The sequence below is a fragment of the Pyrus communis genome, chromosome 1, assembly GCF_963583255.1.
Source record: "Pyrus communis chromosome 1, drPyrComm1.1, whole genome shotgun sequence".
Classification (NCBI taxonomy): domain Eukaryota; kingdom Viridiplantae; phylum Streptophyta; class Magnoliopsida; order Rosales; family Rosaceae; genus Pyrus; species Pyrus communis.
The window spans coordinates 6801750-6820502 of NC_084803.1; the positions used below are offsets into that span (position 1 = coordinate 6801750).

An 18753-nucleotide genomic window follows, 5' to 3' on the forward strand; every position below is an offset into this window, starting at 1 on the left:
ACCATTCCGGGGCTGGATCTGATGGCCAACATAAATATTAAAACATCACCGCATAACATAAACTGCGTTTCAAAACCGTGCTAAGGATAAGTCGCGTGATCTTCCGACAGATCCAACGAAAACACTACAACTCAAAAGTACGATACAGTACACTCACCAAACTGAGATTCCATCTCGATGACCAGTTAGTTCCCCGTGGTCGATGACTCCATTACGCTTAGCAAGCTTTGACAGGCCTTGACACGACAAAAACCTACAACATTATTAACGTTAGGACTAGAACTACCGACATTAGAAAATCTATATTTTATAGTTCAAACACTTAATTTGGAAAACCATGGGTAGGCGATGAGTTTGCAAGAGTCAAAATTGACTTGAAAGAAAGAGCATTTGGACACTAGAAGCCCAACTGCTGTTGTCATAATAAACATAAAGCCGCACTTTCATGCATATAAAGCTATAAACCAGTTCGTTTCAACAGATAGGTTTACTACTCTCTTTACAGGATTTTTTTCTGCTTTGCAAAAAGCTTATTCACAACAGTAGAAACATGGAGATAAAAGCATGGCAATCTATGACAAAGTCGGTTATTCAGTAACGAAACAAATAGCTTTCCAGGTTGTTTTCCAGATAATGACAGCTAAACGTATTGGGTTTATAGTAAACAGTGCATGTTCAATTGAGATTAGTATATAACTTACCACAATATCAGTCTCGATGCCTGGAACGACCATCATTATGTCTGTCATTTTCGTATCTCCTCCTCTCACTTGATCTAGAATCATCATATCTTGCTCTCTTGTAATCAAGGTGTCTCTCTCTCTGAGTCTCCCTACTTCCTCTTTCTTCATCTACTTTTCCATGCCTTCTACTCCCACGCTCCTCTTCAACATCCTCCCCATGCTTTCTGTAGTTTTTATCATCTTCGTTATGCTTTTCACTTCCACGCCTCCTCTCATTTGATCTTGAATCCTCATACTTTGCTCTCCTGCAATCCATATCCTTATTTCCCCGTTCTTCCTCCATTTTTCCAGGTTTTCTATTTCCAAGCTCCTCTTTTTTATCCTTCACCTTTTTGTACTCATTTTCCTCTCCATCTCTTTCATGCTTCCTTCCTTTACACTCTTCATCCTTGTCGTACCTTCCACACCCTCCACAATCCTCTTCATCTCTTCCATTGCGTTTTTCACTTTCGCGCCTCCTCTCATTTGATCTAGAATCATCATATTTTGCCCTCTTGTAATCCATATCTCTATCCACATCCTTATTTCCCCGTTCTTCCTCCATTTTCCCAGGTTTTCTATTTCCAAGATCCTCCTTGTTATCCCCCACCTTTCTGTTCTCATTTTCCTCTTCATCTCTTCCATGCTTCCTTCCTCTGTGCTCTTCATCCTTGCTCTGCCTTCCACGCCCTACATCATCCTCTTCATACCTTCCATGCTTTCTCCCTCTGTGTTCCTGATCATCCATGGTGTGGGTTTTATCTCCTCTTTCATAACCCAGAGTAACTGTTCTACTACCACGTTGTGGTTCAATATCTTTGCTGTAAATTTTGTCCTCACGTTTTACAGTCACGTCATCATGCCCTCCTCTAGGCCTTACCAATCCTGAATACTGATCATCCCTGCTCGGACGATACCTGTCATCATCAATTGGACGACTTCTTTCATTACTTTCAACTGCATTAGATCTTAACTGTTTCTCTTCACGATCAGAATCTTCATCTGAATCATGCCTCCTACGAGGGTGTTTGGATTTCTCTAATTCCTTTTTGGATCTGTCCTCAGCACCATCATCACTGTTAGCAGAATCAGAATCATCCGTCTCATCCTTGCTACTTTTACTATGCTTCTTTTCAACCTTCTGCTTTTTACCATCATCAGCTTCAGAATCATCTTCATCTGAGTCATGCCTCCTTTGAGTTTTTTTGAATTTCTCAACTTGCTTTCTCGAACTGTCCCTCCTCGTATCATCATCACTGGTAGCAGAATCAGAATCAGAATCATCAGTGTCATCCCTTCTGCTCCGACTATGTTTCTTAACAACCTTGTGCCTCCTGCCAACATCAGCATCAAAATCATCTTCATCTGAATCATGCCTCCATTGAGGTTTTTTGAATTTCTCAACTTTCTTTCTTGCACCGTTGCTCCTGGCATCATCATCACTCGAAGCAGAATCAGAATCATCAGAGTTCTTAATTCTGCTTTTCTCATTCTTCTTTGCAACCTTCTGCCTCTTTCCCAAATCAGCTTCAGAATCATCTTCATCTAAAACATGCCTCCTTTGAGGCTTTTTGAATTTCTCAACTTTCTTTCTTGCACCATCCCTCCTAGCATCATCATCACTCGACGCAGAATCATAATCATCGGAGTTCTTACTTCTTTTCTCATTCTTCTTTGCAACCTTTTGCTTCTTGTCAAGTTCAACTTCCGAATCATCTTCATCACTGCCGCTACTTCCACGACGCTTCCTTTTATCAACCTTGGGAGGAGGACTGCCACTGCTTTCGGTATCAGAAGAATCATAATTATGCCTTCTCTTCCTACTTTCTTCCTTTTTGTTCCGCTTAGATTCTTTAACTCTCTTTTTCTTATCATCTTTCTCATCTTTCTGCTTTTCCTCCCCATGTTTCTTCCGCCCATAGTCCCTGTCCAGAAATGCATGCTCACTTCTCTCTTGAAACTTGTCATCGTCTTCTGGACCATTCTTTCGACTACTTTTCAGTCCATCTTTAATATCATCAGTATTCTTGTCAGCTGATTCAGGCACAGCTAGCCCGAGCGCAGCTCTTAATGTTTCCATTTGCTTCTCCTTCCTAGCAGCAATTTGGTGGGTCTGCGTATCTGAAACCCTATTTAAGTAACAAAAATTACTGCTAATGCTAATCAACTTTTAATCACATTCTTACTTGGCAAAACCGCATTCGAAATCCATAAGATACGACATAAATTAGAAATACAAGACATTAACAATATCATTCAAAAAAGCAATATTTTTCTGAAGCCTTCAACAACAAAAACGAGCGTGCAAACTTACTTCTTATCGGAGACAACAATAGCGCCGGGTCCGCCTAGCTCCTCCGAAGCCGCGGCGGCTTCGAGAGTCATCCGAGCCTCGTCAAGCTTCTCGGCGATTTCAGCGTCCGTAAAACCCTGATCGATGAGCTTATCTTCGAGCACGACGAGTTTGAGCTCAATATGGCGCTTGCGATCGTGCTCGAGGATGTCTCTGTTGGGCTTCTTGGTGACGCCGCCGGTGCCCTGGTCATCCTCGAAACCGCGGGAGGAGTCGGCGACCTTCCCAGTCCTCGATTTGATGAAGAACTTGTTGGTCTGGATGTGGCCATTGGTCCCAGACCCCCTCGGAGTCTGTAACCCTATTCCGTTGTACATCTCCCCCCCGGGAACCCTAGAATTCGAAATTTAACGGATCTAAGTCGAGCAGAAACAGAAATAGAAGAAGAAGAAGGTGTTTGGCGAACGAAGAATTGCAAGCGATTGATATTTGGGGGGAAACAAACGTAAACCTGGTTTGGTTACCGCCCTCTCTCTATCCGTATCACGTAGCGGAGGGCCAGATAAAGATTTTAAGAGCAAGTCCACCTCCAAGCAATTGGGCAATTCAGTCCCCTAAAACCCCAAAAACTCTATCCACCTCAGCCCAGTTAGTCGGGCTATAGATGGGCCCAACAATTGGCACTTGGTGAGAGTAAAACCTAAAAACTCTCATTTATAATCAAAATAAATATCACTAGATCGTAGTATTAAGTGACAATTATTATCCTTGATTAGGATTCTGTCAATTTTTTAAGGCTTGTTCTATTAACATCCTGCATATAATAAGAATACACCATACATACTTAATAAACCTCACATTTACGTTTTCAATTAAAAATTATCTTAATACACCCAACACACTTTTCCTTAATACCCTCACATCTCACTCTCTCTCTATACACCCTCACAGTCCCTACATACACCCCACATTCTTCGCATTATTAACAATAATGTAAAAAGCCAATGCGCAATTCACATCCACCAGATGTTTAAAAAATAAACAAATTTTATTAATCATTTAACATGTAGATTCCAATACAAACTTACATACACAATTTCCCTTCTTTCTTGGCTATGGCAGCCTTTAGTACGTAGATAAATAAAATAAATAACTCTTTAAGCCCTAGAGACTAAAGATCAGAAACGAACTTGGCCTCTGTTTGCCCCTTTTCCGGAACATTGTAAAATCCTTGTATTTCTCTCCAGCATCGGCACGAAAATGATCGTGTTAAATCTCTTGGTGTTCTAGTCACTCGTGTCACAGATATCCCTCAGGCACAACATGATCATTTGATAGCATTCTTAACGCAGTTATAGGCATAATGAAAAATATGAAGTCTTATCTCATGTAAAGCTTTCAAAACGTCGATTTCATGTTCCATTCGTCAACAATAATTTCTTTCAATCAACGTGTTTGTAGGTTCATTGGTTAATATTTTGTTCTACAATGGAGGGTGAGAGTAGCTTTGAGAGTTGAAGAAAGTAAATAATCTTGAGATATATATGTTACAAATGATTTGAGATGTATTTAGAATCTTTTTATTTTTTTTAAAAGCATTATGAGGTGAAAATTGTCATTGCATATTAGTTATTTATATGTGAGATGTATTCAATATTATGTGAGGTGCCTTTTTTAAACATATTTTGCACTCAAATATGATGTTAAAAATTTTGAGCGCAAAGATAATGATTCTCCGGAGATTTGTTCCAAGAAAGAATGACTAGATCAATTCAAAAGCTTAATATGTTTATAATAGCAATCGTAGAGAGATAGACAACACAATCATCTCAAAACAAAAAGGGTTATTTTTGCCATGCTCTCTGAAACTCCATTTCATTCTCCATTTATTTCTTGGACAAAATTTGCACCATTTTATCCTCTAAAACTCAATTTTCATCATCATTTTGTCTTTGAAACTCCATTTCATTCTCCTTTTAATTCCTGCCCGCAAAATCATGTGCCGCGGTCTCTGTTTAATATTTCACCAAGAGTTTCGGTTGTTAATTAACTATCATGCGCCGCGGTCAAGGATGAAAATAATGATAATTCTAGGAATGTCGACACATATATATTTTTAAGAGAATTTTTAAAATGTCATATGAACATATATATATATATTTTTTTTTTGTTTTTTTTTTCAATTTGCCATATGAAATAAAATTTTAAGCAATTTGTCATATGAATTTTCTAAAATCATTAATTTGTCATCGTACCCCAACTCCGGTAAGTTTTCCATTCAAAAGAACGTTATTTTGAACTTTTGATCTCATTTTTTCACAAGTTTATATATTTTGTTTATCTATTATCTTTATACAAAGATATACGTACACTAGGGATGGGCGATGAATTGGTCATTTTGCTGAACGTTCGAAATAATCTTGAAGAGGATTGGAGTAGGGAGTTGAAATGTAGGAGATAACCTTGAAAATAAGCTATGTGCAAGCACATGACTTATTTTAGGTGAAAAAACTTAACGGAGTTAGGGTGAAATGACAAATTAATAATTTTCAAAATTTGATATGACAAATCGCTTAAAATTTTAATTTATATAACAAATTAAAAAATGAATATAAGTTCATATGATATTTTAAAGAATTCCCCTTATTTTTATTATTAGTTTTATTGTGTGAACCAAGAATTTCCTTACCCGTAAGTTTTAATTTTCTTGCTAGGATTTGCTTTAGTTTTCCTATAGATAGGTTGTTTTGAAACTTGTAAAATAACAAGTCTTCACAATTTTATTTTCTGTTATTTACCCATCATGACTAATTTACTTTTCAGTTACTTTAGCTATCTTTGTATTTTGTAGTATTGTTCGTCTGGGTGAAGTGCTAATTTAGTTCCTAAACTATCACTTCAGTGAAAATTGAGTCCCTAAATTATTTCTGTTGTAAAATAAGTCCATAGATTCATTAAAAATTGTTAATTTCATCCCTACTATTATATTCAAAGCTATTTTATCTAATTTTTTGTCAACTTAAGTCACTTGACACACTTTAGAGTGTAATACTGGTATTTTTCTCGCCTATAAGCCCTTAACATTTCATATAGGTTGCGAATCTAACGTCTAACTTACCCTCCAAAGTTGACTACATACATTATTTTTTTATGAAAAAATACCAACCTACCCTCTAATGTGTATTACATCCAAGTAACATGACTTAAATTGACAGAAAATTGAATATAGTAGCTTCGAATCTAATATTAAGGATGTAATTGGCAGATTTTTATAATTCAAGAACTATTTTTTCTGAAAAAATAGTTTAAGGACCTAGTTTTTACTTAAGTGATAATTGAGGGACTAAATTGGCAATTCACCATTGTTATCCATTTGTTTGTTCATTAGTTTGTTTGTTCCATGCACTACGATTTTCAACTTAATTTCAAAAAGTATAGTTGAGCATAAGCATTTGAATGAGTAAATTTATCGATCTATGAACCACATATCGTGGTAATTTTGATTATCTTCATGGTCTGAAGGTTGAAGATATTTTTGTTTTTCGAAGTTGTGGATTGTTTGATACCATATCATCGTAGTTATTTAAGAGATATTGACAATATTGGCGATATCATGATTCTTTTTATTCTTCAGTTGTCAATTTATGACGAAAATGTGGACCATACCTTGAGAATATAGTTAATTGTCGTGTCTAATTGTCTGGAGGCTTTTCTTTCACCCCTAAAATATCTTCCAACACCCACAATTGCAGCCAAACTTGAATTCGTTATGGGGTTTTTCCTGTTTACAATTGGAGGCATACAAATAAGTGTATATTCTGCCATCGATCAAGGAGATCTTGTACTGGGAGTTATACAATCCCTTGGGGACTCTCTGTAAACTTGTATATTTATACCTGATTATGTGCAATGAACTTGAGACTTCCATCAATATTTCCACCTGTGTTTGCTGTACTCTTTCTCTGAATATATGTTTCTACAGAGACTTCGGCCTCGCCTGTTGGCCCCTTCCTTCCAAATCACGCCTACTTTTGTGTCAGAATATATAATTCTGTAGTGTCAGAATGCTGTCGAAAGACTCGAGGTCTCGTGTTCGAAATTCGATATTGATGTGGGAACTAGACTTGTGGGGAGAAGCTGAAATGCCTTAGTGAGTCTTTCCAAACCTCGGAAATGATAGATAACCGTAGTTTACTACAAGTTATCTTTTTTAAAAAATAAAAAAGGAGGTTTTAGGATTATTAATATGGTAAAGGCTATATTGCCGTATTAAAAGGGTACACCCTACTAACTTCGCTTAGTATTATTATTAATTATTAGCAAATGGGCACACACAAAAATGTGAGAAATCTTTTTTTTGTTTTTTAAATAGAAGAAGAGAAGAAGAGAGAAAGAGAATGATAGAGAATGTAAGAGTGAGACGTTTTTTTATTTTATTTTTTAATTAGAGATATGTTAGGGTTACATATATGTGAGACTTTAAAAACAAACAGTAACATTTGATTGTGTGAAATTACATTTCTACCTATATTTCTTATTCATGTTCTACTTTAATTAAAGTGTTAAACTGGCAATTTCATAAGATTTTGATTGGCAATGAATGTTTTATTAATCAGTAAAAATTAACAAAATTGTATTCGTCAACTAACTAAAAGAAAGTAAAAAGGCAATTTAATCTTCTGTCACAACATACAAACATGGATGGTAATGTAATTTTGCAAACTGAAATTTTTTTTTTTCAAACCTCGCTGGACAAGCCATTCTTATATATCTCTAATTTAAAAATAAAAACCTCACACTACTCTTTTCTCTCCTTTTCACTTCAAAATCTAGAATAAAAAAAAGTTTGACACACACAGTAGGGAATGTGCAAGTTAAAAATAACAAAAAGTAGGTAACTTTGACTCATCTCTCTTGAAAAGACAAGTTTTAATCATTTCAAATAAACTATAAACACACTGCTTAGATCCTGTTTTTCTCTCCTAATCAAACAAACTATTTTCTGAAAACAATCAACAAAAAGTTCAATCTTAACAGTTAACAGTTGGTATACATTGATATTGGCTTACATATATATTCTGCGTACAAAGGAACTCAGGTGAAACTTTTTGCCCCGATCGGCGGCGGGGGCACCAAAACTAGTTCACACCTCTATGAATTTCAATCTGCATAGATGTTGAAAGTTGTAGGACAGATCAACCGCTGAACTCGTATTACGAATGGAACAGTATTAGCTTCCGCCTTAGTATGTAATGAATAAAATCGCGGGGCTACTAGAGCCCAACCCAGTATGAACGTCCGTTGCTGTTGTGAATAGGCGAACTGGAGGGCGAAGCCACGCACCATTCGTACCAAACCTGCATCACCATCACCGATCCATATGAACTCATTCAGAGGCTTATTTTTCATCAAAAACCGTAAACACATAAAAAAGATGCAGAAGCACACTATTCTTTTGCTCAAATAGTATTATCCCTTGGATAATGACCTCAATTCCTTGTAAATAAGAAAAAATATTACCTTTGTAGGACGACAACACCGCCAGAAATGTACTTCAAGAGAAGCGCCAGGACTAAGCGTAATTGGTGTCCTTAGCGGGAAAAATATTGGGAACCTGAGGGTAACGATAAACAGCACGTAAGCCATACAACTACTGTATAAGTTTTAGCCATCATGTGAATATTTTCTTCGAGAACTAACAATCGCAAAGAAAAAGCAAAGTACAAATGTTGACAAGCAGCAACCTAACAAGAAAACGGATAGGGTGGGCTGCATTACCAGCTAAACATGTTTGGTGTTGATGTTGATGGTTCAATACCAAGATGAACTTCTTTGTATAGTGTTGCATCAAAATAGCCAGCAAATCCTGAAGGTGTAGAAAAGAGTGAAATTTTAGTGACACGAAAAATAGGCCCAATGAGTCAACAACAGCACAATCAAAGTAGAATTTAGCCATGTTAACAAAATGCATCACACTGACACTTTTTTTCATTCAAGAAGATTAATCACCTAAAGAAAAACTATGCCGCCACATACCATGAATCATGGCTGAGCCAGTATCACTTGTTATTCCAAACTGCAACTTCGTGTACCGGTTATTGCTTTTGTCAGTTGAGCGATTTGGATGATCAAACGTGAACACCTAACAACAAATCCAGTGTTTGTGACTAAATGATTGCTGAATAATGACTCCCTATACAATCAGGTTCATAAAAGTAATTATCAAACCAGTCCAGCGAAAAAACTCACAGGTTGAGGAGGAGCAAGTCTTGCAATGTTGTGCAATTTAACAACATAAGCAGTTTCGAAGTGTGCAATATCTTTGTGCGACTTAACCTGAAAGATAACCACAAAACTTTACAAAAGGAATCTTCAAACAGACAGAAATGAACATCTTAGGGCACAAAGACACGGGCATACATCATTGTAAAGCTTTGAAGCAGTCACCGGTTGGATAAAACTCGTGTACCTGAAAACAGGAGCATAGGCTTTTTAGAGAGGACACTAATGGAGAAAACACCAAAAATAGCTTTCAAAAGGAAGTATTGATGTTGAACATTTAGACACCATGAAATCTGGACAGTATCACGACAACATAACCCAATGTCAATACTGACTTTTGGACAGATCATAACAGGGAAGCACCTTTGATTAAAAAACTACAAACTAAAGAAAAGTATACGTACGATGAAGGTATTGAGATTCCATCATCCTTCAAAAGTCTCTGAGCTCCATCAAGGCACTCAGGAGACAGCTCGTTATCACCAAAAGAACCCAACAATTCACTAACCTAAAGCGTAATCAAAGGCAATGTTAATAAGGAAACCAAAAAATAAGAATATGGTTATTCATAAGATTACTTGCATACCAAAATGTCAGCTTTCTCTGGAGCATCCCAGTAACGCATATCACATGATATTATGGAAACAACGTTTTCCCACCCCTCCAGTTTAACCAAGCTCTGCTCCAACAAACATAGACACGTCAAAATACAAAATGTGGATCATGAAAAAACAAGGAAAGTCTACTTCAAACAAATACCCACAATAACACTTTTTTTTGTGTTAATGTACAGCATGAAGAGTTGCACATCCTAGAAACATGATTTTACAACTTAGCAGAAAAAGAAACAAGATAAAGAGAGAATCTGCAACTCACATGAAGTGTAACAACTGCATTTGGATTTTTTTCGACAGCGTAGACTTTAAGCTTGCACCCAGTTTCTTCAGCTGCCTACATATGAACAAGAGGAATTGGATCCACATCAATATGACCTGCTACATGTAATATCAAGTCTGAAGATAAATAACATAGTCCAAAAACAAGTACGCAGAAGGAAGAGAAGGCACCTGCAATGATGCCCTTACAAGAGGTCCACGTCCTGCTCCTACAACCATCAATACCTTAACACAAATGCAAATATCACATATGCAATGTCAGGATATTTTGTCATCAAACTTAATAAAACACCATTCATGAGAAATTGGGAAAGCAAAGTGACAAGTGGGCAGCTTACAGTAGTTACTGAAGATGCCTTGTCATCTGGAACCCTGTCCTGTAAAGCTTTACAAATTGCTCTTTGGTACTAACAAAGATAAAAACAAACTATAACAATTGTGATCAATATAAAGTAATAAGCATTACTATGTCTTTTTCAGAAGAAACCTTGGTCCCTCCAAGAAGAAAAAGAAAAAGGAAAAATAAACACAAACAAGGTCCAATGTTTTGTTGATGTATTTAAATATGATTATGATTTAACTTAATTATATTGTTGACATGAAAATTGCAGATTAGAAAATAACAATGTAAAAATATCTGAAATGACCATTATGCAGTTATTTGCAAATGCAGGCATACCTGAATATATTTCATTGTGTCCTTCTCAAATGTCTCATAGGTTTGAGCTTCTAGATTATCCATGAGAGGCTGCATTAGAATAGCAGAGTTAGCCTAACTTGTATTTGATTACAAGAGGATGGAAAATCACATGTAAAAATGAAAATGTAGGAAAAGAGTGATTAAGGTATGTACTAACCAAAAGATAATAATACAATCACTTGGGAAATAACCGTACCTGTAAGGGTGACTGCAAGTAATCCCTGTAACCAATCTGCCATAAGAGACTTAAAGGGTTAGAAAAAATTAAGAGCATGGAAAAAAATTTCCAAAATCCAAATAGACACCCACAGAGATAAAAAGAGAGAGGGAGACGCACCTCAAGCCGTTCTTGCTCCGGAAGGGGATCCATCCTCTGGTAGAGATAGCCAACATAATCCAAATACGGCCTCAACGGATGTTTCTGGACACCTGGATGTCAAGAATAATATAAGACAATAGGACATATGCTATTAAGAAACTCAACTTATATGGTGTTAAACCGAAACTGGTAGAGATAGCCAACATAATCCAAATACAGCCTCAACGGATGTTTCTGGACACCTGGATGTCAAGAATAATATAAGACAATAGGACATATGCTATTAAGAAACTCAACTTATATGGTGTTAAACTGAAAGTGTTTTCTTTGTCTAGGTATCTTCTAGCTTGCTTCTTGATTTTGTTCTGTGTCAGCAAAATTAATAAATAAATGTTTTCCTTTTACATTGTTTCCTTCATATTTGTATTTGATCTATATGAATCCTGAGGTTCAGAATCGAACAAAAATCATTTAGGAAATAAAGTAGCACTTTAAAAGACAACTTGAAGCACTTGAAAAATAACTAAGCTACATATATTGGCTTAGCTTTTCTGCCTCAAATAGTTCAATTACCATACAAGTTTCTATTATTCAAGACAATGCACTTGTATACAGAAGGTAGGTCTTACCATCAACATTATTATCATTATCATTGGCAGCTATATGTGAATTTATCTTGGGAAGACTATGCACTGGTTCTCCTGATAGAACTATCTGCAATTAAATTTTCCATGATGATGAAGATTAGAAAATATTGCAAGAAGGTGACCATAAGGTTTAAAACAAACTAATGATGTCTATGAAGAATTTTTGCAACTACAAAATCATACTTAGATTGGAACTTGCTTGAGATTGTAAGTAACTTCTGAGCAATAACCATAGAAAAAATTTGGAAAGAAGGTAAACCATAAAAAGAAATTTTAACCATGGGTTGCTTATGCTGCAATGCACAGAAATGGAAAACAAACTCCAACGGAACATAGAAATACCATCGATAACTTCTTCGTAAATACCTGCATAGAATGATTGAAAAGCCCATGAACAAGATTCTGGTGGCGCTTTGACAGACATGGATAGCCTCGGGAATTTGTTAGAAAGCACTGGCAATGAACAAGACCACTATTAGAAAATTAAGCAACAATTGAACCAACAAGTAATCAACTTAAGGTTTCCCTAATACACCAATTAGCATATAATTACATCAGTACTGAATATGGCTGCTCTAACAGATTCCCCAAACCAGCGTCCAAGAGAGCTTACAGAAGGTAGTGAACTCCTGAGGAAAAAAGACAGTTGTTCAGATTAAAATAAAATGAAAATTACTTCAGACACAATCAGATTCAAAACACATAAACACAAATCACACAAGTTAAGAAAATGGTCATTGTTACACTTACAAAACATCAAGAGCAACTGATAACTGACTGTGATGTTCACATAGCAGACGAAATGAATTCCAAATCTCCCAAGAATCATCCTGCCAAAAAAAAGTTTAGAAAAATGAGTTTTATCATCTGGTATGTCAAATTGTCAATCACCATGCCATTATTTTGCACACATAAAGAAGGCCAAGTTTATGCAGAAGGTTTAAACCCCATATAAGTTTGACTACCCAACTGAATGCACAATAAAAAAAGGCAACTCTCCACACCTGACCTCACTCTTTGGTATACGACATCTAACAACAAAGCCTTTACACGGACTACAAAGAAGACCAAGTACTACACATCCCAACTCGTCATGCTTACTAGATTTAGCACAAGAGTTATCATTTTGTAGGGTCAATGAGAGCCATATGCAACAGAGGTTGAAAATCTATGTAAAGTGCAGTATATATTGGCCAAGAGTCATGATATACGTTGAAAAACCAGTCGCTGGAAACTACGAGTTCCACCAAAAGAAGGAAAATAATTATCAAAATGGTAAACCTATTTTGAAAACTTAATCAGAAGGGACATCACTCACCGAGGTATCAGTGTTCACATCCATGGTTTCACTGTCTGACTTGACCAATGGAAGCCGCAACCACAACTACAATAGAACATAACAAGAATCGAAAACCCAATGAGCTCCAAAAGTAGAATACACAAACAGGTCCAAATATGTAAACTGATTTGGATTAACAATGGTACCTGCGTACTGCTTAGGCCCTGTAAAAGCTGATTTACACATCGTGCATAATTAGCACAGGATTTCCCCTTTGGAGCTGGAAGAAGGCATGCCTGCACCAAGCAATAGATGACAATTAAAAGCCAGCAAGACAGTAAAACTCAATAACCATTTTCCAGAATCAATTATGAGCGAAGCACACAGAAAATTATTCAGCTTAGCATGTGGCCTGAGATAGCAATTCAAATATTTCACAACACTGCAGTTCCAATAAATAAATAAACAAATTTCAATGCTATCAACCTGCAGGGACAAATGAGAAGCCCATGCTATCTCTTGCTTCAAAGTAGTTTCTGAATCGCACCGGAGGATCTCATCTTCTGAATCTAAGTCAATCCATGAGCTAACCTTTCCTGAATAAATTCAAAAAACCACTATGAGCGGTCATAGGAGACAAGAAAAAATGTGGTTGAAAAGTAAACAAGCTTATCCCATCAAATCCATTATTATCCAGCCAAGTTCTTAGTAAACATAAAACATAAGTTGAGTAAAGTCCATTAACTTACCAAGAGAAGACAATGTAACACAGGAAAAGTCTAGAGAAGTACATACCGACGACATGACCGCTCCATTGGGAAGGACTCAAAACCAAGTCTGACCCAGCAAATGGAAGAACACCAGAAACACCATTGTCTTTTTGCATTAAGCTTGGTCGATAAGCAGGATCCATCTACATCATGAAGTTGAAAAAGAATCACTACCCTTTGTCCAAGTTGTGCATCAGTTATCAAAGAAAGCAAAAGGGGACAAGATGATCATACACAGACAAACACTTAGCAGTACAAACGATTTGCTGAACAGAAGTCAGAAAATTAACAACACATGGATATGTAATGCATTTGACATACATGACACTCGATACCAAACAAGCAGTAAGATAAAAACCTTTGTAGCTCAAAGGAAAGTCCTCATAGTCACCAAGGATAAGAAATACGAAGGTGTCACAAATTTAACAATGTATTAATAGCCTAAAGGTGAAACCAGAGGTTACAGTTCACCATTAAGGATTACCAACAGAGCCTTACTTTCGGTGAGCTTACTGACCATTCACACAAAACAGAAGCCATCTCTGGCTATATGTGACTGGCTAATTAGCCACCAATTGCAAAGAAATTTCCCAAACGCCAACAAACCAAGTCTGCCAGACAAGATAGAAACATTAACTAAGAAATTCATACCCACAAATAATTGACAAGGAAATAATCAATATTTACGATCATTTCAAATGGAAATTGATATTAATGTAGTTAGTGGCTGTGGAGTGAAGCTCTATTGTCGAGCAGCTGCATAAGCAACATCCACTAACATGGCATTGCTATCGGTGAGCTTACTGACCATTCACATCATACAAAGCAGCTGAAAAGCCGATTATGTGACTGGCTAATTGGCCACCATACAAGAATTACAAAAAACAAGTTTCAATTGACTATTTGTATCACTCCTCGACATAAACAACCATGCAAGTCATACCAACAAACAATTGACGAGTGCATCATCAAAATTTCTAATATTTTTAAGTCGAATTTGATACTAATGTAGTTAGCGGCCGTAGAGTGAGGCTGCTTAGTCGAGCAGCTGCACGAGCAACAGCCAGCAATGCAGCATTGCTATCGGTGAGCTTACTGACCATTCACATCAAAAGAGAAGCTGAAAAGGCCATTACGTGACTGGCTAATTGGCCACCATTACCATACGAGCATTACAAAACACAAATTCCAATCAACTTTTCCATTCATTCCTCAATATAAACAGAAGAATCAAATGAAATACGAAACTTGAAAAATAATTAGGAAAAAAAAAAGAACGGACCAGAGGAGCGAGGACGAAATCGAAGGAGCCATGGGAGAGATTGAAAGCGAGGACGTGGGGCATGTCATCGTTGAACTCGGTCTCCACGCCGCAGTACCGAGACTCGCTCTTGTCGCCGGCTCTTTCCCCGAGTGGCATTTTGCTCCACCGCAGAGGAGGAGGAGAGTGGAAGTAGAGTAGGGTTTTGGTGGGGTTTTTGATTGATTTGATGTCAACGGAAATGAGCTGCGTCTAAGTAGGGTTGGCGGAGCTTTAGGACTAGGGTTTTTGGGTAGACGGGTTTGACGGGATTTGTTTAACGGATAAGATTGAATTTGAATTTTGTGGCATGAAAAGCCCAGTGGTAATCTGGGTTGTTACTGCCCAGCCCTAATAACCGAAGCCCAATTCTGTGTTCAATTTCTCATTGCGCGCATGTCATAATCAGAACCGTTGATATGAATTATTAAACGATCGAAATTTTAAGAGGCATTTTGAGGGAGGTGCCTCGTTTTTCAATTTCATTGATTAAATGTCTGTACCTATTAAGAATTTTATTAAACATTTTCCCTACAATTTTATTAGAGAGATGTTTAATTGTATGATCATTTGATTACCTATGATATGGATACATTTGGTTTTGTTGTGCATTTAGATATTTGGTACATTTTGGTTTTTTTTTTTTTTATACATTTAAAATTTAAACATACAAAAGTCGGTACGTTTATTTTCAAACGTATTAGAAGTTTTAAATACATTATTTAAATAACTATACGTAAAATTTTAACAAAGTAATGAAGTTTTCTTATGAAAGTTTTAGTTGACTTTTTTTAATGAAGTAAGAGACTAACTAAATAGAATAACATAAATAAAAAGTTCTCTCTTTTTCTAGAAATAATAAAGAATTCGTTAAATTAATTTTTTAAATTGAAAGTCACGAATTTAAAATTATACGAAAATAGTTGTTAGCTAGCTTAAGTAAATATATTTTAAACAAATAAAAAAAATGCTGAGTTGTCAACTAATCAAAGCATTTTAATCAAATTTTGTAAAGGAACAAATGTTTAGTCTAACAAGTTTAAAAAAATATAGCGAATTATAATCACTTCAAATTTTAATCTAACTGAATCGTTTGGTTATTCATATGTATCAAAAGAAACAAACAATAGTTACCAAAATAGCTGGTTTGTTCGATACAGATGAATTAGTATTGAACGATCACCAATTCGATCGATTGTTTGCACAAAGAATCTTTAACTCGTGGTATGAGAAATAAATAGCAACTACTAACTAGTGGAAAGAAAATTCGAGGAAGAGTTGGAGAGGTCAATATAAAAAGTTCATCATGCTTCCTTTTACCAAATCCACAACCACAAACAGATAGTACCAAACAATCTCGAATCGTATCTACATGCATTTCCACTACATAAAGCTGCTCAACATGCAAGCTTATGGACATAGATATGAAATAGAAGAGTACGTATGAAACAGACATCATAGCAGCTTCTCGCGCCTCTAGCACACTTCAAGCACTTCCTTTAATATTGGCATGTCCATCGAAATCGATTGCAGAAACCTGTCCATATTCACCCTTAACATCCTTTTCTGTCTCCTCAAAATAGTCCTCTCGAGCGTTGTCGGCTAACATGAGGGCAACCAACCAAAAGAGCGACGCATCAAGGGATACAAAAGCACCGCCACCAAGGAGACCGGTCTTAGCAGTTGGACAGGTTGTGTTGAGATTGCGATGAACATTTCTTGAGAGATGAAGTTGCTCAGTTATTGTAGGCCATAGCAACAGAGCCGCAGCTAGTCCTGCTGTAAGCCTACGTAATAGAACCATCACCAATGAAAAGCGATTAGAAAGAGAGGGTGGAGCTGGTTTTACGGTCACAGACTCACAGTGGTGGCATAACGAAATTTAACTCGGACAGCTACTCTAAACTAGTTGATGCATTCTACGTGACATAAAAGCTCACAGATCCAGAAACGGTAGATGAAACGCAGATGACTCGCCGGCATCATAGAACTCGTCAGAGTTCAAAATCTAATATAGATACAAACAAAAATGCAACGTACAGAAAAGAACACTCACAGAGAAATGTTGAAGAATACGACGAAACTAGTGCTTCGGAACAAAGCAGCTTGTGGGAGGGACTTCCCTTTGTATGGGTAAAACAACGACAAGAATCCAGCGACTGTAGACACCAGGAGGAAGGCAAAAGACAGAAACCCGAAGACAACTGATAGATCTGTAGGATACTTGCAGATCACAACATCTTTCCCAGCAATAGGAGTTCCAACTGCTGGCTGTCAAGAGATCAAAACAAAGGATCTAATTAGTAGCAAAGAAGACCTGCAACTACTTCACAATTAAAGAAAGGAAATATATGAATAGAACTCGTAATATTTTTCTGCTCTAATTACCACACTAGGATAAATACCCTACAGAAATGTTTCCTTTTGTTTCTTGTTATTAACCAGAATCGCTCGATCATATAAGTGCAAATCAGAATTTATTTCACCACCAGTAACTTGAAAGTCAAAACTAAAATATTCGCGGTTTGAATTCCAACCACGAATACACAAATAATTCGTCTTTGTTTTACTCAAAATTAGTAAGGGACACTCAATTGTCGAACAAGTTTCACTCTTGTCTACAGGTGATTCACCTGCCGAGAAGACGGCAAAACACACAACAAAGGACACAGTTCTTTACAATATTTGCCAAATTTCGGAAAGACCCATTGAGTGTTCAGTGTTCTAATATAAAATTCACCAATTTCACCTATCAAAACGTTCAAGAGGCCACAATTATTTCCTTTTAGTACAGTCAATAGTCTAAACTACTACGGGAGGCTACAATTTTAGAATACAATATACACAAAATAATCAGGGAATATATCACAAAATTCACAATTACCTTCTTGTTTTCGGCAATTACTCCGGCAACGAATGAGAGAACACCAAAAAGTGCCACTGTCAAAGACATCTGCTTCACGGTCACCTCCATAGCCGCAAAATCACCACTACCCTGAAACCAAAACGATTCAAATTTAACAAAATTGAAATCATAATTCCAACAAAACCCAACAAAAATTCGCCCAAACCAAAATCGAACCAGAACCCAGCAAAAAAATTACCTGAGAGAGACGAGGTCGGAGGGAATCGAATCGAATTCTGAACCGGATTTACACTGGTAGGTTTGGGATTCTCCGTCTGCGGGAATCGGAATCCAGAGAAATGGCCCAATGGGGATTTTGCAATTGTGTCTTATCTATTTATGAGGAAGACTTAAGAGTCAACCGAATCGGTCCTGGAATCCCCCCTTTATCTCCGGTGCCAGCTGGGAGAGCGAGTTTGCTTTTAGACTACTCGTTTGGCGCGTTCGTTTATCTTTCTTGCTGCTAGTAACTGTCACCGTGATGAATCTGGACGGTATGTAGGCCGTTTTAGTCTCCTGTGGGACCCGGACTGTTAGTTTTGGAAATATTGATTGGCGATGTTGGTGATGATCGGACGGTCAGAATGCCATGGAAATTTTGGAAGTCTTTTATTTTGTTATTTTTGGAATTGTCTGATAT

General features: G+C 36.8%; 3 protein-coding genes across 3 annotated transcripts; all 3 read right to left on the bottom strand.

Annotated features, from left to right (window-relative positions):
- Positions 1–35: 35 nt before the first annotated feature.
- On the bottom strand, positions 36–3548 carry LOC137742093 (uncharacterized). The gene is made up of 3 exons (XM_068481843.1): positions 3037–3548; positions 702–2851; positions 36–253 (listed from the first exon to the last, which is right to left on the bottom strand). Exons 1-2 carry the CDS (start codon positions 3390–3392, stop codon positions 709–711), a joined length of 2499 nt encoding a protein of 832 aa, XP_068337944.1. The 5' UTR covers positions 3393–3548; the 3' UTR covers positions 36–253; positions 702–708.
- Positions 3549–7925: 4377 nt separating this feature from the next.
- LOC137737416 (protein arginine N-methyltransferase 1.5-like) lies at positions 7926–15412 on the bottom strand. The gene is made up of 23 exons (XM_068476878.1): positions 15191–15412; positions 13934–14051; positions 13625–13734; positions 13345–13434; positions 13178–13243; positions 12610–12689; positions 12413–12488; positions 12226–12312; positions 11842–11926; positions 11231–11322; positions 11090–11125; positions 10873–10941; positions 10532–10600; positions 10365–10418; positions 10174–10248; positions 9884–9976; positions 9702–9805; positions 9436–9484; positions 9265–9351; positions 9052–9157; positions 8794–8881; positions 8536–8629; positions 7926–8372 (listed from the first exon to the last, which is right to left on the bottom strand). Exons 1-23 carry the CDS (start codon positions 15326–15328, stop codon positions 8289–8291), a joined length of 1950 nt encoding a protein of 649 aa, XP_068332979.1. The 5' UTR covers positions 15329–15412; the 3' UTR covers positions 7926–8288.
- A 1083-nt stretch (positions 15413–16495) lies between these two features.
- On the bottom strand, positions 16496–18544 carry LOC137733671 (uncharacterized). Its single transcript, XM_068472826.1, has 4 exons — positions 18313–18544; positions 18093–18203; positions 17265–17479; positions 16496–16995 (listed from the first exon to the last, which is right to left on the bottom strand). The coding sequence occupies exons 2-4, from the start codon at positions 18180–18182 to the stop codon at positions 16695–16697; spliced, it is 606 nt and encodes a 201-aa protein (XP_068328927.1). The 5' UTR covers positions 18183–18203; positions 18313–18544; the 3' UTR covers positions 16496–16694.
- Between the last annotated feature and the right edge of the window lie 209 nt (positions 18545–18753).